Source organism: Lissotriton vulgaris, chromosome 11 (genome assembly GCF_964263255.1).
Source record: "Lissotriton vulgaris chromosome 11, aLisVul1.2, whole genome shotgun sequence".
Lineage (NCBI taxonomy): Eukaryota > Metazoa > Chordata > Amphibia > Caudata > Salamandridae > Lissotriton > Lissotriton vulgaris.
This window is the reverse complement of record NC_141699.1, coordinates 652183495-652205544: the sequence shown is the minus strand read 5'-3', so window position 1 is coordinate 652205544 and position 22050 is coordinate 652183495. Positions and strand designations below refer to the sequence as shown.

General features: G+C 42.2%; 1 protein-coding gene across 2 annotated transcripts in view; it reads right to left on the bottom strand.

Moving 5' to 3' along the window:
* The window catches only part of ADAM9 (ADAM metallopeptidase domain 9), a 563447-nt gene that overhangs the window by 62019 nt on the left and 479378 nt on the right, over positions 1 to 22050 (bottom strand). For both annotated transcript variants that reach the window (XM_086943740.1, XM_086943741.1), the window contains exons 19-20: positions 18677 to 18818; positions 10077 to 10164 (exon numbers count right to left, since the gene is read on the bottom strand). In XM_086943740.1, the coding sequence (XP_086799866.1) occupies positions 10077 to 10164; positions 18677 to 18818 (230 nt within the window). The remainder of the gene's footprint in view (positions 1 to 10076; positions 10165 to 18676; positions 18819 to 22050) is intronic.

Genomic DNA, 22050 nt, shown 5'->3' with positions numbered 1-22050 from the left:
TGTATTTCTTCATTTTTATGAGGATGAAAGAGTAGAGAAACAAAGCATCGGCGATACATTGCTAAAACTGAAGGAGGAGATGAGACAGTATGACCACACATGCCTCCAAGGACCAGTAAATTGACGGCCAGCTGCCCAGGACATTCCAGGAATACGCTGATTTCGTCTTTACCTGAGGGAAAAGTTTGCGGCTCTCCAGCAGCTCATAGAAAGGGGAGATTCAAGTTTGTGCGGTTAAACTGCCTAAGTGGATCTTCGATTCAAAACTACAGGATGAGGCCTCTAGGAAAAAGGAAGTTGCTGATTGGTATTGGACTCTCCTAGAAGCCGAAGATAGGAAGCTAAAGGCGCCATCCTGGGTATGGGAAGGAGCTTTCCAGATGACAAACCCACAGCTAATGTGGCAACTTTCTCTAAAAATAATTCATAAGATGGTCAAACCCGCCAATTTGAAACAGAATCATGTTTTCACAATCAACAGGTTATACTGGTCGCCCCAGATGTTAGCCAAGCTTATTCCAGTATCGATACCAAGATGCTGCAGATGTGGCTTGTTAAGAGCCGATGACCTACATATGTTTTTGAATGCCCTGAACTACAGGTGTACTGGCAGGATGTTGAGAAAGTTGTCAGTGATATTCTTGGGCTGAATATTACTCTGAGCTCAACACTGGTACTGATGTGGTTGGAGGACTGCCCCAGTCAGCCCATGTCGGCAGTAAGAAGAGCCCTTTTGTTTTGAAATAATTTTTAATGGAGACGGATCTAAAACTAGCAGTGCAATCATTGGTTATCTTGAGGATTGAATATGGGTGAACAACGCTAGCAGAACTACCAAAAATCTCAACAGCACCATTAAAAGCATGCCTCCATGCAGCGGCAAGACTTATTACAGGAACAAGGAAATTTGATCATATCTCCCCTCACCTGAAAGCTTTAAACTGGCTACCTTACGAAGCCAGAATACAGCTAAAAATGGCATGTATCACCCATAAAGCAATTCACTACAGCACACCGAGATACCTCGCCCAGAAAATAAAATTTCAGGAGGACACAGACCTGCCCGGAGTGCCAGAGATCTGGTGCTGAGACCACCTATGTTTAGAAAGAAAAAAACCTATGAGAGAGAGTTCTCAGGAGCGGCCCCCAGAATCTGGAACTCTCTTCCCCCGAGCATCAGAAAAATTACAAACACTGCAACATTTAAGAGGGAAGCTAAGATATTTCTTATGAGTAAGTTCCTACCTCAGACATGACTAACCACCAGCTAAAACCTGACATTGAGCGGACTGTTAGATAATATCTCAGGAAAAATCATAGAAAATCACCAACGATATGATAACACCGGCGGTTGAGATGATGCCAACCATGGGACTGGAGAAGATAGAGACCTAAAGAAATATAATTAGTCCCCAACCTACCTCAGTGCATTATATACTAACATTTAAACAGATACCGGTCCTTACGTATTGTTATTTTTACATTACCTTCCTAAATCGTCCGGTATGGAATTATTCCTAACTAATTACCTTTTAGTCTTATTGTATATTATATATGTTTGTGTTGTCATATTGTATAGGTTTGTGTTTTAACATATTCCATATGTTGTTAAGCGCTCTGATACCCATGGGTCATGTTCGCGCTATATAAAACTGTTCAATAAATAAATATATGATGATTTTAGCCAGGAGAGATATGTCAACGATGGACATATCCCCTCCCCCCAAGGGGCTTGATTGGCTGTAGGCAGTCAGAACCTTGTGCAAAATGGACCTTGGTGTTGGGGAGGGCTCTAGTAGTAGGATTTGGGATGATTTCCATAGATGGTGTGGAACTGTAACGTCGTAAGGAGATGCCCTATGATTACACCTGGTTGAAACCAGTAACCAGGAAACTGGTAGGATTGGATCAGCAGGGCCAGAGTCCTAATTGCAATTGGCCTGAGGTTGAAATCGGGCGCACACAAAGGCCTGATGTTTTTGCAGACATTGGTGATACGAGGACAAAACTATATTTTAAAAAGTGTGTTGGCGGCTGCTTTGCTGCACGGTCTGTTGGAGAGCTACAGAGGAAGCTTCTGCTGTGTACGTGCATCTAGTATTGAGCAGTGGTCTTGGCAGCCTGTAATACTGGGAAGCAAGTATCCTGTCAGTAACATCTAACATCATCCACGTATCCTGGAACATCAGAGTGGTGGGCAGCTCTGAGCCCGGGTTGGGCTCCTGCAATTTGTTTTGCAACAAGTCGCATTCTGTAAAACCTATGCTGCTACCTGCCGGTCTCAGGACCAGGAACAAGGCAGTCAATGTAAGGGCCCCAACGGTGTCTCCAGCACGGTGAGGGCTACACCCAGGGGATTCTGGATGTTCTGATTCAATTAGCTGACTGGGACTTAGGAATTCAATATACCTCATATCTGCAGTATCAGATACCTTAAATGGTGGCTGAGGACCCATATCAACTCTGGAAGAAGGGATATAATATTTAACACCCTATAAACATTCTTCAAGCATATCCATTTGACCCTTAGCCAATGGTTGACCCACTGAGTGCCTAATCCAACTACATCTGGTGCTGGCCTTGGAAGTCAGGTATAGTGGCTGGTGTTGGCTGTCGCTAGGTGGTTGGTATTGACTGGGGTTTTCAGTAGGCGGGCCTGGGTCATCTGGAGTAGAAATCTATCCATTATTGATCCACAATCAATTCAGTCTTTAACATATCTGAATGGAATGGAATGGATTCAATCACAAAAACACTAGTTGTTTGACTCAGTGGACTTGAGTTACCAATTGCCAAGCCCAAAGATAACATCGGAGCAGAAACCTGGGGAAAGCAAGCATGGCCACTGTTGGTCACTAAGGAGCGATAATAAGCTGCTTGCTTCTTTAACCAAAACCAAAAGTTGATTTTGGGGCTCATGCAAATATCTTACGATCAGCCGATTGCGGAAGCTGACTGTACTGCCACATGAATTACCAAGTCAAATTTAATGACAGATGTTTCCAAGAAAATACTATGACTGACTGAGAACTTCGAATCAAGTGAGGTGAGCACCACAATACAGCACCCTATTAAGGAGACATAAGACTGCAGCAAAAGAGTTTGATTTGTTGATGCGCCCATCACAAATTAATCCTTCAATCTAAATCCAAATTCAACTCCTGTAGTCATGAGGGTTAAACCATTAAGAGCTATCAGTTTAAATCAGCAGTCTTGTACTGGAGGATTTGCGTCAAGTGAACCTGAAATTAAATCTAGGGTTCCCCGTATTTAAACAGCTGACACTGCCAGCAAGGTTATTAACCGAAGGAAAACAGCAAATGATCATCTTCCTTTGTCAAGCTCCCATACGAGCCTGGACTATATTCTCCCAGATATACCTGATTAAATTATGCGAAGAATGCATCCAATTAAAGTCATAGAGGCAGTAGTGCACCCTGAACCTAACAACATAATTATAGAAGAGTCCGACAATAGGAATTTGGGGTTCTGCTTGGGAGATTACATTTTTCAGGATAGCCCCAATATGGGAACTCCAAGTATTACTAATACAGAAAATCTTATTATTTCAGAAGCTTTAAGCGCCTTGAACAGAGTAATGAACTATATGTTTCTCTAATTAAAGAAATCCTTGTGTAGAACGGACACTATTGCATCATTAACAACAATACTCCAAGTTTTGACTAGCACTAGTGCCATGACTAAATCATTACAACTAGCCGATGGTAGTGCTCCATCAGAAATTCCAGGAAACATTCTTCTGAAAGGTGATCTAATTGACCCTAATAAATATAAAGAGAAAGAAGAACGAATAGCTATAATTGAAAGGGGTCATTGCATTAATGTCAAGAAGAAACTGGGGCACTTAGAAATTTGTAAGGTAACGAGTGAAACATGCAGGGCTTACAGGAGAGCTAAAAGTGAAGGTCTACCAGTAGGCAAGGTGAAAAGTTAAAGGAGCTATAAGAGGAAAAAGCAAACTTGAGAGTGTACTCTCTAAGGAGGCTATTTTCCAATGCCTATGAATCACAAGAGTGCACCTTTATACATACGACTACCCATCGAGTGGCAAAGATAGAAAGAAGGATGTTCCCCAATTGAACCAGCATACGATATGAATGGAGGATTATTTGAATGAACAACTGCTACCCACCAGTGTATCCGATCTTCAAAAGAAGGCAGCTGAAATCAAATGACTTGGGTGATGTTGCAGAATCGATACCACGAACCAATCACAGAGTGGGAATCACTCAAAGAAACGCTTCAAAAAACGCAGACTTGGCTAGCCGAAAACCATCTGAAACTAAACACCCTCAAAACCGAATTCCTCTTAATCGCTCCCCCATACCAATCGACCACCATCCTCGATTGGATAAATCACCTAACAGCACTCAATGGTCAACCCCTCATTGCAGACTCAGTGAAATTGTTGGAAGTGACTCTGGACAGAAATCTAAATATGCAGAAACATATTAGCACCTCTACAAAAGGAGCACATTTTCAAATGAAAATCTTGAGAAGTCTGAAACCGTTCCTGCCCGCAAATGACTTCAAACAGGCAGTTCAAGCCCTAGTTATCCCTAGAGTGGAATATGGGAGTGTCATTCTATGCGGCTGTTAGATTTGGGGGTCTCTAGTTGGCACCGATAGGTACTTGAGACAAATAGGGACCCTCTTCTCTAGTCAGGACAAGGGGATTACACTCCTAAAATAACCCCTGCTCACCCTCTTGGCTGCGTGGCGCGAGCAATCAAGGCTTATTTCAGAGGCGTTGTAAGTTAAGCAGTTGTGACCACATACCGTAACCAAGTGATAACACTACAAATGGACACCACACAGGTTTTATATAAAAAATAAGTAGACTTTATATAGAGTTACCACAAGACCATAAACGACAAAAATACACACTGTGATTACTTTAAGATGGTTGTTTTAAGCATAGTTCAGTTCAGTTTTTAGATGCGACACTCTGCGTCAATGTACCTTAAGTTGCGTTGCGCTTCCACAACAAGCAATGTCGCAGCGATGGGAAATGCAGCAAAGTCAGGTGCAAAGAAATAAAGACGTGAAGATCTTCCAGATGTGGCACGCTTCTCAGGGATGCGAGAAGTTCTCGGTTTGATGCGTGGACTGCAGCGGCGACACCCTTCTGATGCGACGGCAACAGCTCCAGCGGTGACGCTCTTCTCCCACGATGCTTGAAGCTTCCACTCGATGCGACAACTACAGCGGCGACATCCAAGATGTGACGGCAGCAGCTCCGACGGCGGCACGCTTCTCTGGGATGCGAGGTGCTCTTGGTGGGTGCGTTGCAAAGTGACAGTTCCAGCGGCGACACCCTCCTCCTTCGGAGTTGCGACGGCAGGCACAGCGACAGCGACACGCTCCGACCTCATTGCGAGATTCTTCTCCTGATGCGGTGCAGTAAGACAACTACAGCGGTGACACCCTCCTTCTTCGGAGTTGCGACGGCAGCAGCAGCGACGGCGACACACTTCCTCTTCGTTGCGGCACGCTTCTCTCCGATGCGGTGTAGTGTGACAGTTCCAGCGGCGACACCCTCCGACGGTAGGCACAGCGATGGCGACACGCTTCTTCTTGTTGAGTCTCGCTTCCAGCTCCTTGCGACACGCAGTTCCTCAGAAGGCCCAAAACAGCATGGGGCACTTCCAAAAAAACTCTGGGGAGCTGGTGGGTGAAGTCTGTTGTCCCTGAGACTTCAGCAGGAGGCAAGCTCTTTTCCAAGCCCTTGAAGATCCTTCACAAGTTGGAAGCAAAGTACACAAAGTACCTTTCTCCTTCCTTTGGCAGTAAGGCAACCACTGCAGGCCAATCCCCCAAGCAGCACTTCAGCTTGGGAATAGTCTCTCCTCAGTTTCTTCAGGTTCCTCTCCTCAGTAAAGGTTTCTTCTTGTAGTCCAAAGTGATCTAATTTCATTGGATCAGGGTCCCAATATTTATACCCCCAAATCCTTTGTTCTTTGAGGGGAGAGGGGCCTTTGCCCAGTCCAAACCAGTTCTAAAGCACTCTGTTTACCAGACTTCTCCTTTCCTTTCACAGTACAGGGCAGAAACATCAGACGCCCCACAGGAGGTGGAGCCAGCATTGTGGAAGGCATGTACAGTCCTGGAGCACTTTGTTGACAGGACTCCTTCTCTTCTTTCAGTGTGCAGGGGAGAGACATCAGCCGCTCCCCAGGGGGTGGAGCCAGCATTGTGGAAGGCAGGCACAGCCCTATTCAAGGTTCAGGTGCAACTCCTTCCTCCCATCTAGATGCAGATCTCTCTATTCACCACTGGGTGGCTCAGCCTGTCTCTTGGAATTTCTCAGCCCTGTCACTCACAAAACCAGACATGGGAAACACAAACCAGCAGAGGCAGGTTTGAATGGTTAGACAAGCAAATACCTACTTTCTAAAAGTGGTATTTGCAAACACAGCATATTAAAATAAACTTCACTAAAAGATGTATTTTAGTATTCTGGGTTCAGGCATACTAAATTCGAATTTCTACTATGTTCTCTGAGACAGTTAGGATTATAAACTGTAATAACTCTAACAGCCAATTCTGGCCTATGGAGAACAGGTAGCCTTGCAATAGTGAAAAACGAAAATGGCTGTAATTCACTATTAGGACATGCCACACACATCAGAGCTTGTCCTAACTTATGCTTACAATGCACCCTGCCCTTGGGACTACTATAGGGGTGACTGATATGAAGAAAAGAGAAGGTTAAGGGACTGGGAAGTGGGTGCACTTGCCCAGTCAGAATGACCGTACCAGACTGCATGCAGGCTAGGCAATGGCAGACCTTAGACACATTTTACAAGGCTGCTTCTGTGGGTGGCACAACCAGTGCTGCAGGCCCACCAGCAGCATTTGGATTACACGCCCTGGGCACATTCAGTGCACTAGACTCGGGTCTGACAAGTAAACCAAATAGCCAAACATGGAACCACTGATTAGTACATCAATTTACAATAGGGAGCACTTGCACAGTGCCTAAAGCATACAACACCAGCAAAAATACATAGGCACCAGAAAAAATGGAAGAGAGACCCATGCCAATGGTGCCAGGTCTAACAGCGGCCTTCCCAGATCGACGACGGCCCCTCTTAGGGCTCCAAAAGAAACAGTCACATCTCCCCTGATCTGCGAGCCCTCAACTGGCTATCTTTTTAGGCGAGAATTCATCTGAAAATCGCTTGTATGACGCACAAGGCATTACATCAGAAAACTCTGAGTTATCTAGCTCAGAAACTGGTGCTCTCGTGTGGTATCAGATCAACCGTACCTCCTCAGGAATGGCTTCCAGGATTTGGAATGCTTTGCCCCAGAAACTAGCCAGAATCCTTCTACTGCATTCTTCAAAAAAGAAGTGGAAGCTATTCTCAAGGCTAAATTTACCTGAACTGTCCATATACACCTGTAACATATTTATTTATATAGTATTAGTGACTATTTTGTATTAGACTCACCTTTTACTCTCTATGCTTGTTTTCTATTACTTACATCTGCACTTAAAGCGCTCTGATACCCGTAAGGGTCTTGTTCGCGCTATACAAAACCTTCAAAATAAAGAAAAAGATATGGCGTAGGTTGCATAGAAGCCAGCTGCTTTTCAGGACAATGAGACCAAACTGCTTGTCACAAGGGAAAATGCCAATGTGGAAGGTGTTGACTCAATTTCAGAAGAGGAGACAGGTTTGGCAGTTCGGGCTGGACTGTTCCCATTAGGCACAGGGTCAAGGCGGATTTGCATATGGCCATGTCTGAACTGGGGTGGTTTGGTGAGCAAAAAAAAAGATGGATTTAGGCCCAGATCTCTGTACTGGGGTGAATGTATGCCATTGTTCTGCATTCTATCCATGAACTATTGTTTTTGCATACCAAAGCCAGCCATGAACTGGAAAAAAGATGAACAGGAAAGGTAAAGCATTTACAGCCTTCCTCAAAAAATATGGGCTATGGTTCTTAAATAGCTGAACCGTCTCAGATTACTCAGCAAAACAACGAATTTAGTTGTGATGCTAAAACCTCTCATCAATTATTTATTGATTAATGTGGAATGTTGGTAGAATGTGCTTGACATGAACATTGAGAGGAGGATTAAAAGTGCCCAAGACCCCTTTATTGGTAACTTAAATATGCATATCCAGTGAGGTGGATGAGGTCCTTGAACCCTGCTTTAGAAAAGTTCTGCTTGGAAATCACTCCAACCAATGATAGGAGAGCAATACGCTATAACTATGGGAAATAACCTAGAGATGTCTCATTATGTAATTCTATGTTGGAGAACAGTGCTATGGGATGGGTATGATATAATTCTGACCTCATTTGGTCTAGCGGTACGTAACATGACAAACCTGTGGTCTCAACCAACACAACAAAATAACCGGAAATGTATGTATAACCTAAGGCAATAACATTTGACCTAGTTTAATCGATAAGTAGTCCAAGTCCATGATAGTACAGTGAGAAAAAGCAGGGATTGATGGCAAAGTGCCAAGTGGGCCATTCACAAGCCAGCGTCGTCATTTGCTAAGTGGGCAGAATTGGACACCACCTGCGGCAAGAAATGTTTCTGGATCCAGCCTGGCATCTTGGGGTATTTATTATGTGATAATGTGAGGAATCAGCTGGAAGAAGTATTCATCCGAAAATACACGTAATACATCTTTATTATGCTATACGATTACCATTCTGCCATCAGGCATTATTAAATATGGATATATTTTTATATAAAATCAATGCTTGTGAACAAGAAACATTATTGTCATTATTACCAATAATTACTCTTATTTCCCTGTCTAAAGAAATCACTCCATTGTTTTATTATCTTATTAGTGTTTTTGTGTCTAAGGGCAGTATTTTACAATGTAATCCTGCTATCATCCCTAAATTGCTTAACCCATTTATGTGAGGCATATGTACATTATGGATGTAACCACTGTGACTACCTCAACCCTACGTGTCAGTGTGCTGTAGGATCCTGGTGCGCATGAAGTGCTAAGAAAGGGGGTTATCTATTATGTATCATCCTAAGTGAGACTTTGGCTCTCCGGCGAAACTGACAAAGTACAGTAGTAGCTTGTAATATGGGCCAACTGAAGCTCGACTGAAATGGCTCCAGATCAGTACACTATTGGCCCGAAACTGGTAAACAAGAAACATTCTCCAACAATGTGTCACACCTTTGGAGTTCTCCGCTCTCTTGTGAAAGTTAAATTACTAACATTTCTATCATCTGTACATATCGGTTTATCTTCCAACAAGAACTAAAGAGGCATTTTTACTAAGTCTTCATTATGCGGAAGATAAAAACATTCGAACTGTTAAGTGTTGTAGAAAGTGGACGCAATTACTGCTTCTCCTTCTTCTTCCTTTTATGAGCGAGTGAGAGGACCAAACTGCATGTAAAATTCTAAAAGACAAAGGCCCTCATATACAAATATTCCATTTAAAACATCGTAAATTGACCCAAATAACTATTTGTAATTTGTGATTCCTTAAATGGGATGTAATAAAAAATTTGATTTGTTAGAAGCGGTCACAATTTTCACGCCGACTTCCAACGAATCCATTGGTATTTTGAGGACCGACCTATGTATTAATAGGTTGGTTCTGAAAATACCAATTCATAGGGAGTCGCAATTCGACCTACCTCATTAATATGCATAAGGTAGTTCATAAATTAAGACCCACTATGATTTGCCACAATGACAGGCCTCTGGGGTCAGCAGACCAGCATGTCTGATATAGCTTTTTAAAGAAAGCAATTTTTTTTTATAACGTAGCCTGTTGTCCTTTAAGAAAAAGAGGGCGTGTTTAAAAAAAGAAAGAAAATATGGATTTGGTGAATTAAAAATGCCATTGTACAGTCGGAAAGACTCTGACTTTGCCAATCGGAGCCTTTCTCGCTGTAAAATAGCTTCATACATGAGAGCCAGAGTCTTGATTTGCCAGCAAATTGTAAGATATAAACCACCAAAGCAGTATCCATCTAGATCACACAAAAACTTGCAGTAATAATGAAATACGTGTCAAAGATAAAAACACAAATAAACTTCTCCTACCGATTCCTTGGGCACACTGTTGGAAGCGGCTCCTTTGTGTTCATTTACAGGTCGCGCAGCTGTAGCAGGTGGTCTTCTTTCATCTTGTCTGAAATGACAGCAAGAAAAATTACCTTTAATACAGTGATGATTGTATACAACCACTCAGTGGTTGACTACTACTGAACTCCTGCAGGTTCGCGTCCTCAATTTCTCACCCAGGACTGGTTCTTCCATACAGATTTCCCTAGGAGTCTCCTGTGACGGTGAAGTCGTTCACTTATGCTTTGTTTTGCTAACACTTGCTTTTTTGCATACACCCACACATTATGATGATTAGCTAAGTCCCTTACTCAGCAAGAGGCTATCGTATTCAACGTGGATCAGTATAGCAGCATACATTTTTGATTTATTGTTGAGCTAACGCTTTATGGCTACCTACGTACAAGTTTCGCTCTCTGCACCACTTTAGTGGAAGGCACTGATTTGAATGTTCCAATATTGAAATATGCCTAAGGTCTGCACTCCCCTAAATATAATCACTCTGTCTAAAGAGGTCAAGATGTTTGCCATGACGGCCCTCAGCAGCGCTCCCAATGATGGACTTTATACTAGGACCCTAAGCACCCAATTAGTGATGGATCACATGGTGATATTACCCTCATCAATATATTTTTATCCACCTTTCAAAAAATGCCCTAATATTGTCACCTTCTTCATTCTATGGAAAAAAACACACAGAACTAACATTGTTGTACTAGGACCGCACAGCTCTCTTCTAGAATATGTTTTGGTTTCTCCTAGGACACGTGCATTCTTGCACCGTCTTCATTTCCAGACACTGTTCTCCCCTTTTGCTGATATCTTTTGGAGAACAAATTTGTCTTGCCCCATCTATTTTGAGTCAGGACACAATATTGTATTTTACTTGCACCCTGAGGTCTGTTCATCTACTGGTGATGCCCATCTCTCACGCGTAATTAGTCTGTGATATGACCTGGACGCCTTGGTTGTGTCATGTTATGGGCTCCCTTTGCATGTTTGCATTTAAAAATGGTAATGGAAAACAGTTGGTAAAAAAAAATCTTTTACTTGGAGTTTGTTCTTCTTCAAGCACCATTCAGATGCTGATGGACACTCTTTCTTGCCTCAACAGCTAAGAAAGCTCTCTGTCTTGTGTATGCAATTTTTACCATACTTCTGCTGTGAACATTACTGCCTAAACATACAAGCTATGATTCTAGTTTCCCAATAGCTACTGAAAGTTATGCTTACGCTTACAAATGTAGAGGAATGCCTTTATGCCCCAGGGGGTATCCTCTGTGGTGTCTCGTGTCTGCACCAGTTGATGAGTATTTACATTATTTTATTTATGGTGCTGCACGTTAAGCAGTGTACTCCTGACAGCATGCATAAGGTGTTGCGTGCCTTCTGCTGACTTTTCTTTCTGGTGGCTCGACTGCCTTGCTGTCCCTTCACACAGACAATGAACTCAGCAGTAGATCATTGTTGGGCTTTGCTAAAATGCCTGCTTAACACTACCTGCAGTGCAACATTCCACCATCCGGTCCCATAAAACAATCAGTCAGTCAAACAATCTTTATTCGACCTTATTAAGCCATAACAGCACAATAAAAACAGTTCACAAGAAAATAACATCACACAATCATATTTCCCAGCAACAAAGCTTATAAATACAGCTGCAATATGAAAGGTATATAAAACACCCTGGAAGTGGAGCCCAAAATACATTAAAAATCATAGAATAACAGGTTGTAAGAACCCTGGGGGAGTGAGATCATGGTCTTAATTCCTCAAGAACTCTGTGTGTGCAATGTCCGCGAAGCCATGCTCAGGGTTCATTGCATTGACCCATATCTATTTCCTCAGGGCAAGATGGCCAAAATTTACCACAGCAAGACAGAGTTCTATAATATCTCACTTTTGCAGGAGCATATAAACTACCTTATGAGATCTTATCTTAGATGAGTGTAGTATTGGGTCAAGGAAGTGGTTTCTTGCATAGCAATATAAGTGACAAAATAGAACAAATTGCATTGCGCTTTTTTGGGAAACAAAGTCACAGGGACATCTCGGTAGCAGTGAACCCCAAGCAGCTTTCCTGGGAAATACAACTAAAAAGTGCAGCAAGTTAAATCGAAATCTTGCAATATAAAACCTAGGATTCATGTTAAAAAATCAAGAGAGATAAGACTCACACCCATATGACAATTTGATTAAGTTGTAATTGGCACTGCCACACAGTTTGTCAAAGTTCCCCCGAAGTAGTTTGCCCTGCCTTTCCTGAAAAGCCTTGTTCACCTGATATATCGCACTTTTCCCTAACAATTCTGTCGAACCTTAATCCAAAAGCACTCCCAATTTATATAGTTAAACAAAGAGATGGCATAAACATTATCCAGAGAAAGACAGCCTTCAAATACTTCTCTTGATAGCTACGCTTCCTCATTCCCTCAGATTCAGGGCCATAACAGTGGGTTTCAACATAATCCGGTCTCCCAAATTAGTCGGTCCAATCTCTAACTGGCACATAAAAGCAGGGGTTGATTGAGGCACTGCCAAAAGACTCTGCAGAGATTTATTCTCGACTTGCTGCAATGGCCCGGCATCCTTATATCCCCAAACTACTGCTCAATATGACGCCACAGAAACATTTAGGGCCATATGTAGTTAATCTCTATTTACAGATTCTTAAATACCGAATTTTACCGATTTGGTATTTAAGAGTCTGTAAATAGTATGTAGGTAAAAATTTGGTAAATTTTACGATAATATTCGGTATTACCGATTCGGTATTTACCGATTCGGTAATTCCCCTTCATTCCTATGGGCCTGCAGGCAAATAGGAATGAATTGGAAGCCATTCACTATTACTGATTCGGTAAATACCGAATCGGTAATAGGGGGAACATATTCAAGGGTGACAGGGTGTCACATTGACACCCTGTTACACCCTTGAATCGTGCATGTGTGCACATGTGGCACACATACATGCATGTATGTCTGCCACATGACACTTTTAAAAAAGCACAAAATTACTTTTTTAAAAGGTTTTCGATATTTACCACCAACTTGTAGTTGGTGGTAAATAACGAATCCTTTAAATCAAAAATGCACTCACTTGAGTGCTCCCTACATAGGATTTAAGGATTCGGTAATTTACCGTTTCGTTATTTTAAGGATTCGGTAATTTACCGATTCCTTAAATTACCGAATCGGTAAATTACTGAATCCTTAAATTCAGCCACCTACATTAAAAATAGCTAAACACTGGTCGGTACCGGCAAATTTACAGATTTTCGGCCGTTACCGACCGGTATTAAGCTACCTACATATGGCCCCGGTCTTATAAATATTACTCATTCCTCTGATTGGCTTGTATCCCAACCTTATAGCAAAGGTTAATTAAGATCGACTACACAACTCTTTAACATTGAACAATCCTAATATTATATGGGTTTTTCCAAGTTACATTTTGGTCCAAGGGGGAATCCCAAATAAGTTAAAGTCTTCATTCTTAAAATTTCCGACCACATACCCATGTAACATGACCTGGTTTTCACTTTTGTAGGGTCAATGCTCATTGCAAAAGATGTATTTATATTTGTTTTAAGATCCTGACCCCCTCTAAGATGCAACCCAATTGCGGTTCTCGACATTAAAACTGCATCATCTGCACACAATAAAACTGGAAGAAATCAGGACTTTATTTTGAGGAAAGCTTTCCCTACTTGGCCAAATAAAAGTACAGGTCGTTAATATATATGAGAAACAAGAGTGGTGCCATCACAATCTCTTGTCTACCCCCTAACAGGGAATTAATTTTAGGGGAACGTTCACCTTCTTTACCATATCTGACTCTTTCTGCAGCGTCCCAATGCATCCTTTGTATTAGTCCTATTACAGCCTGATTAATTCCCATCCTAGTCATACTATCCTAAAGATTCATATGTTGCCCATGTCAAAGGCACAGGAGAGGCCCATAAACGCATGGTAAATGGAACCTCTGCGTATTTGCCAATGATCAGGAAGTTTTAGGCACTGTTCTACAGTGCCGATCCCTGGACGGAACCCATACTGGACTCTTGACAGGGCCTGATTTTCTTGCATACATGCCTCCAATTTAGATGCACATATCTTTCCCAATATCCTAAGGGGGCTGTCCAGGAGGGAAATAGGGCGGTAACGGGCCAGTGAGTTTGTGTTCCCTTTTTTAAAAATGGGGACAGCTATACCTTCCCTCCATCTTTGAGTAAGTTCTCCTTTATAGATGCCTTAAAAACATTAGTTAAAATAGGAGCCCAGAACCGAATGCTGTCTTTAAAGAGATCCAAAGGAACTTCATCTGGCCCGGGTGCCTTTCTGGTAGGGCTCTGAATAATAGCAGCAGAAACATCCTTTATCTCAATGGATTCGCTAAGGGCTCAATCTAGCCCTGAAGTATGGGCTTATGCTTCTCTATTATCAATATCAATAGCTTTGTTACCAGGATTAAAAATGCTAATAAAATGGTCTACCCAAACTTCAACTGGTATAACTGTGTCCAATGTCGGCTTTTCATACCTAGTGAAGAAGGGTTGATTTACAAAATTCCAAAAGGCTGCGCTGTCCCTCCAGCTAGCAGTCTTTTCCAATTCCTCACATGCTGATTTTCTTAACTAAGATCTCCTATCATCAAGGGTCGCTTTATAGAACCTCCTTGCACTCTGGATTTCTTCACAGGAGCGGTGAGAATTAGAAAGTGCCACTTTCAGCTTCTTGTGGGCCAAAGTGCATGCATGATTGAACCAGACTGTGGGAGGGATTGCTCTTGATGTTCCATTTAGCCTGAGACCTTTACCCACTGCGGCACAAAGGGCACTAAAAGGATCTATGATATGCCTGGGTGGTTCCTCCACCAATGTCAATGTTAAAATAGGTTGAAAATTATCCTTAACAAGATTATGCATGAAGTACCCCTTATTAAATGTTTCCCATTTTATTCTGATACCCTTATTTCGCAAATTAGTTAATGATAAATTCTCCTATCTCCCTGCAGTACCCAACAGGTGAAAATATAGGACCAAGACAAGGAAATTATCATTGCTAATACAAGAACCACTAACCTCATACTCCAATGATAAAATAAATTAGTTAATCTTGCTTCCATTAGTGGCCCCATTATAAGTAGGAAGCAGGATAGACCCATCCATTCTGTATTCTTTGGCAAAAGCCAATTGTTTGGAGACCATGATCCGATCCAGACTCTCCCAGAATAATGTATGTTGGAAGTGAAAATAATTCCTCCCATCATTAGCCACACGGTGGGATTGTTCACTATTTCCACACAACCTTATGTTAAAATCTTTTGCCCAAACTATTTGTGTCTCCATATTATAACTATTCATAAAGGTTTCTAAAATATTCTTCTCCAAGCCCTCAATTACAGTTGCCACTCGTCAACTGACTATGTTATTATACAGTTTGATCAAAATAACATCATATGAATATGGAATCTGCATTGGTATAGTCTGAAAGTGTGGAGCTAAACTGATTATTCTTGTGGAGAGACATGTTAATTTAACAGAACACAAGAAAGCTAAACCCCCTTGGATCGTCCTGAGCTGTCTGGAATGGCTGCACTACAAAACAATTAATAATCATTTACATTAGAATCATCTAAGAGCTAAGTTTCTTGCAATAGGACAGTATCTGCATTGTCAATTACAGAGAACCAATCAGAATTTGTTAACTTTTTGTGGAGTCCAGCAATTATCCATGAAGGAAACCTTAATCCTCGTTCATTTACGCCAGAACTGCTATGGTTAGACATAGGGTCCATTAAAACCACAGAAAGGCCATTCTCTGAAGGCCCCACTTGCCCCAAGGGCTCATAGACCGCAGATCACCTTATATCAAGTTGCGATCCAGGCTTAGTGGCCACCTCCAAATTGGGATAAAGTCAGTCCAGGTCCCCCAGAGAGATGAGTACTTCTAAAGGATCTTGAACTTCAATGTTGAAAATTGGGCTGCCAGCTCTGGGGTAATGAGTGCTTCCTTGCACACATCTGGATGGGAGCACCTCCGGCCTACAAAAATAACTCAGTGGTAATACCTGAATGGGGCCCGAACCTCGACTCTGAAGATGATTTGACCAAATTAGGTGAGCTAAAGTTGCTGGGCCCAATCCTGGGAGTTCCTCTGATCATTAAGCTCTCCTGTGTAGTTAATGGGCCACCTAGATTTGTCCCAAAGCCAATGTACAACTTTATTTTCCAGGGCACAATAATCTTCACACAAGAGCATGATAAATTTGGGATATCACAGAGCACTAGGACATATGGCGCACACTCAGGTGGAAACTGAGGGAAAGGATCACCCAGGTTCTAGCCAATCAACAAACTTACTCCCGCCCCCTTACTTGGTTTGATGACACATTAGACAAAGTGGTAGCTCTGTGGGAGCTGGCAGTGGGTTTGATGATAAGGGGGCTCCTTTGGGAGCAACAGGAGGCACCGCAACTTCCTGTTTACACCCTACATTGTCCTTTGGACCTTTTATTCAATGTGAATGACCTCAAGAGAGACAGGCTCCTTGCCTCCTCAATTGTTGACAGCATTGATTTCTCCTCCTGTCACCTATGCATAGGTGGCCCTTATGCATGGACCGCATTGCATTACAATGTTGTACTGGTTTTGTTTTCAATTCTCTTGAGGATATGTTTTGTACACAGATTGTACTCAGCTGTATAAATCGTGCTGTACTTAAAAAAAGAACAAGTCAGTAAAAAATTATTAAAAATGTAAAAACTAGAGGCGCTGCAACAGGTGGTTGCCCTGCAAGGGTGAAGTTCAGTTTGGACAGTTCTTCCTCTATTTTCTCTAAACGGTCTATAATTGGATTCAATTTGACCATCAAAGATACCAAGACTCGATTGCAAAGACCTCCATAGCCACAGTAACTCCATCTCCATCATTCCCCATGCAGTGCAATAGTTTTTGGACCAGGGTACAGTTTCTTTGATTTGGCCCCTCTATCTGCTCTCCTCCCTTTTGCCACTTGACGCCTTTTTTTAGCACCATCAGGGTAATCTTGGGATCGTGCCCCCTCAGAGTCCCCGGAAGGCTGTCCAACTTGGGCATTAAAAGTACTAGTTTATATATCGGACAGGCCTGGCCTTACCTCTGATGTATTTGGTTCAGAGCCCACATCAACAATAATTGCCTCTGCAGGTCAGGGGGCGAGGAGAGGGACAGATGTTGTTTTGCCAACTCAATCTCGTTAGTAATCACTCTCACCGCCCACTGCAGAAAGTCATCAATGGTAGTGCCTGGTGCAGATTTTGGAGGAATCACAGAGGCTTCACGCTTCGCCATTTTAGAAAATTGAAAAAGCAAACCTTAAAAGTTCTGAATAAAATGTCAACAGTATTATATTAGGTGAAAGGGGGGGTGGCCCAGCCTAGCCTTATCCAGGCGAAGATGAGCCCAGTCTTGGCCCAGGCACGTCCCACACCTACGTGTGAACACAGTGTGCTTTGAAAGATTCAATAAATTAAAGCCCTCCTCCTATGCTACCGCTGCACCCTGGGGGCTGAGGTCCCCTTCCTTCTGCTCCCGATGCCTGCATTCCACGCCCGTGGGGATTACAGCGTCCCTCGAGCGATTCAGTTGATTAGAGCCCTCCTCCTAGGCTCTCGCAGCACCCTGGGGGCTGAAGTCTCCTTCCTTCTGCTCCTGAATGCTGCATTCCACGCCCGTGGGGATTACCGCGTGCCTGCAGTGATTCAGTTGATTAGAGCCCTCCTCCTGGGCTCCTGCTGTATCCTGGGCTCCTGAATGCAGCGTCCATAAAACAACCCTCCTAGCATTTCCTAGCATCGTCCTTACCATGCATTTCACTGCCTTATCCTCCTCACACTAAACCATAGCCTCCCTCCATCAAATGCTTCACTACCTTGAGAAATCATCTCTCCAGTCCGCTTACATCATTCTCACAGCCAAAGGGGTGCCATGTTTACCTGGCTCTGCACAACATTAAGGCATTTGATTTTTTGCCCCGAATGTTTTGAATGTACAGCAGATTTCAAGTTGAATCAACCAGGCTACTTCCATGCGCTGCTGGCCAACTGCCTAGTTTGAATTTCATATTTTTTAAGAACCTCAATATACAACTCTGCGTAAATGCTGGTGTGGTATGTTTGTTTTTGATCTGTGAGCACTGTGGCACTCAGTTAACATTCGTCACTGATCACAATTCTTCCAACTCAGAAGAGTGGACTGTAAATTAAATTGGTATTTCTTTTCACTTTACAGTAGTGGTTGTCTATAAACTAAATGACACATGAGTTTCTATTGCTTCAAGTGAAATACAAGATCATTGAACCCATAGCAATTCAGAGGCTGTGTACATGATTCTCTAGTATTCTGATCTAGGTTTATTTGAGTAATTAATCAATACTTTGTGAGTGCCTTTTGACCTGTATGACCTCTCAATGATAGTGCATATTACAAGTTTTCCTAAAAGTTGACCTGAAATTCAATTCTCTTTTGTGTCACTTTATTTTGTAGTCTTAAGAATCAACAGACTTAAATCTCTGTTTGTGTAAAATTCATACTTACCCATGGGATTGTGATCTCTTCTTCCCGCAAAATCTTCTCTTTAATTCATTTCGCTTGAAAAATACAAATATTCCAAGTAGAATAAGAGGAACAATGAGGAAGAAGAATACAAGAAGCCCATCTCGCAAAGACGTGTCCTTGTCTGAAGGGAGAAATAGAAATAAGAAAAAAGCTTTTAAAGTTAACTTAATTTTTTTTTTAAAGCATGGCACAATTGTTTTACTAAAACGGGAAACAAAAATCAAAGTCAGGATGAAGAAAAACATCTTAGTATCCTACAAGGCAGCATTGTATGGAGAGATTGTGCCAAGGACTAACTAATGCCATTTACATGACAAAGTTCAGGCTCATGGCATCATGGTCCCCTCTGAGGAGCTCTTAACATTCTGAGCTTCAGGTCTCACTACTCTGTCCCACATAATGTGTGTGGCTCCCTGCAAGGTGAAAGAAATGGTTTCTTACCTGTAGGAGTAGTTTTGCAGCTTGAAGAATTTTCAGGATTCACATACTGTGCATCATTCCGCCATCTAGTGGTTGGGTCCTGAGTTCTCCTTGCAATAGTACTTCTCCAATTGCATTTTGTTTTTTGGGCGTTGACTGCCCCATCATTTGGTGCCTAATCAAGCCTTCGCCGTAAGCTTCAACGCGTGGTCACCATCTTCAGATTATTCTTTATTTTACGGTTCTTCGTTCACTTCTGCTCCTTCATCTCCTGGGGAGTTAGCGGGTCACATGTGTATTCCAAACTTTTTCAAGCTACAAAACTACTTCTACAGGCAAGAACCCATTTAGTTTTGCTGCATGGATCTTTTCTGGATTCACATGCTTTGCATTGTGTTTGTAGCTTTTTTTAAAATACTTGTGGAGGTTGGGTTGGATAGGAGTTTGAGCTTGTAAATAAATGTTTTACTACTCTCTGTCCCACTTACGCTTCTTTGTGCATTGGCCTGCCTATGCAATAGTACTTTGCGAACGCGTGTACCGATGATCAAGTGGCTGCCATGCAAATGTCATGCAATGGTATATTTGCCAGAAAAGCTATTGTTGCTCCTTTTTTCCGTGTAGTGTGTGCTCTAGGTTTGAATTGTAGTTGTATGTCAACTGTGTGACACATTTGGATTATTTGTGTAATCCACTTGGTGATGGTATTCTTTGTAACTGGTTTCCCCTTTGTTATTGTCTGCAAAAGACACACAGAGTTGTTTACCTTTCCCAACTGATTTTCTTTTCTCCAACTAGTACCATAGTGCTCTCCTGGCGTCTAGCATATATAGTGCTCTTTCAGCTTGAGTCTTTGGCTCCTGGAAGAAACTTTGGATATTTGGATTGTTTGGTTCATGTGAAAATGTGAGATGACTTTTGGCAGGAAGTGTGGATCTGTCTTCATGACTATCTTGTCTTTGTGTATTTGCATGTATGGTTCTTGGATGATCGTGAGTGCTTGAAACTCACTTGCTCTTCGAAGAGATGTCATTGCAATAAGGAAAGCAATTTTTAGCATGACCAATTTTTGAGAAGTGGTTCAAAGTGTTTCTTCATTAGTTGTGTTAGTACTAAATTCAAGTTCCATGCTGGGGCTGGCACGCTTCTTGGTGGGGCTATTCGTTTTGCTCCCTCCAGTAATCTTACAGGGGCTTTGAAGAAACTCCTTCCTATGTGAACTCTTCCTTAGGCCACTATTGCTGCCAAATTTACCTTTAATGACAGATATGTTAGTCTGCATTCTAGTATGTGTGTGAGCTTTCGTAGGACTATAGCATCCTTTGAATTGTCTGGTAGGAAGCCAAATTTGTGTCACCATCTTGAGTATCTTTCCCATTTAGCTTTGTAGCATTTCCTGTTGTTGGTCTTCTTGCTTCCCTGAAGATTGCTTTTGTCTTCTCTGGAAAACCTGATTATCCAAACTCTATGTCCTCAGGAGCCAAGCTGCTAAATTCAGGGATTTTGACTCTAGGTAAATAACTCTCCCTCTTGCATGGAGAGTAGGTCCTGTAACCCTGGTAGTTTCTGCATATTGTTTTGAGCGATCTCTTTCAGGTCTGAGAACCAGGTTTGTCTTACGCACCGTGGGGCGATAAGTATTAGTGTCATTTGTGACTGTTTGCATTTGTTGATTAATAAGGATAACAGTGTGATCAGGGGAAAAACATAAGCACATTTTCCTGAACAGTCTATTGACCGAGCTTTCCCCAGGGAGTGGTGGTGTGGGTGACATGATGCAAAGGATTGCCATTTTGCGTTCTCAGGTGTTGCAAACACGTCTATTTCTGGTGTTTCGCTTTTCCTGAATATCTGATTGAGTATTGTTTCATCCAGTTCCCACTTGTGTGAGGTGGTTGCTTGTCTGCTCAGTTTGTCTGCTTTTGCGTAGTCTTTCCTGGTACATGTACTATTGTTATACTTATTTGTCTCTGGGTAGCCCACCCCCAGAACTTTTGTGTTGATTTTGAAAGTTGAAAGGATTTTGTACCTCCCTGTTTGTTGAGATAGAAACTTGTTGTTGTATTGTCTGTTTGGATTAGTAACGATTTTTCACACAGGAGAATCTGAATAGCTTTTAAGGCTTGTTACATTATTTATAGTTCCAATACACTTATGTGTTTTACTGCTTCCGATACTTTCCATATATCTCCGATTTTGAGTCTCCCCATTAGAGCTCCCCAACCCATATGCACGGCGTCAGTGATAATGGTTACTGTGGGAGATGGAGATGTGAACTGTCTTCCAGTTGCTATATTTGTTCTGTTCCACCACACCATCTCCTCTTGTACTCTCTGCGTGACAACCACTGGATTGCCTCAACTTCCAGTGGCTTGTGACCCTTGAGTTTGTACCCATTCCTGAAATGATCTCATATGTATTCTTGCCTATGGTATGAGAGATATACTGGAGGCCATTCGTCCTACCATTTCTCCACTATCCTCACTGTCAGACACGGACTCTTCTGAAATTAGTGAGTTTTGTGCAGCAGTGATAGTATCCTTTTCTCGCAAGGGTATGCTTTCACCTTTGTTAGGCCGATTGTAGCTTCTAGTAACAGCTACTCTTGTTCTGGGTTGAAAGATGATTTTTCATGGTTTATTGAAAACCCCAGTTTGTGAAGTTTTGATATTACTGGGTTTATGTGGTCTTTGCACTTGTGTAGGAGTTTGCTTTCACCGACTCGTCGTCTAGGTAAGAATATACATGTATCCCTCGCCTGCTCAGATGCACCACCACTGCTCTACGCACTTTGTAAATATTCTGGGTGCTGATTTTATTATGATTTGCAGCACTATAAATTGATAGTGCATTCCGTCCAACACAAAGCACAAGTATTTTTTGTGCTTGTGATTCATTGGTATGTGTAGATATGCATCCTTTAGATCTATTGT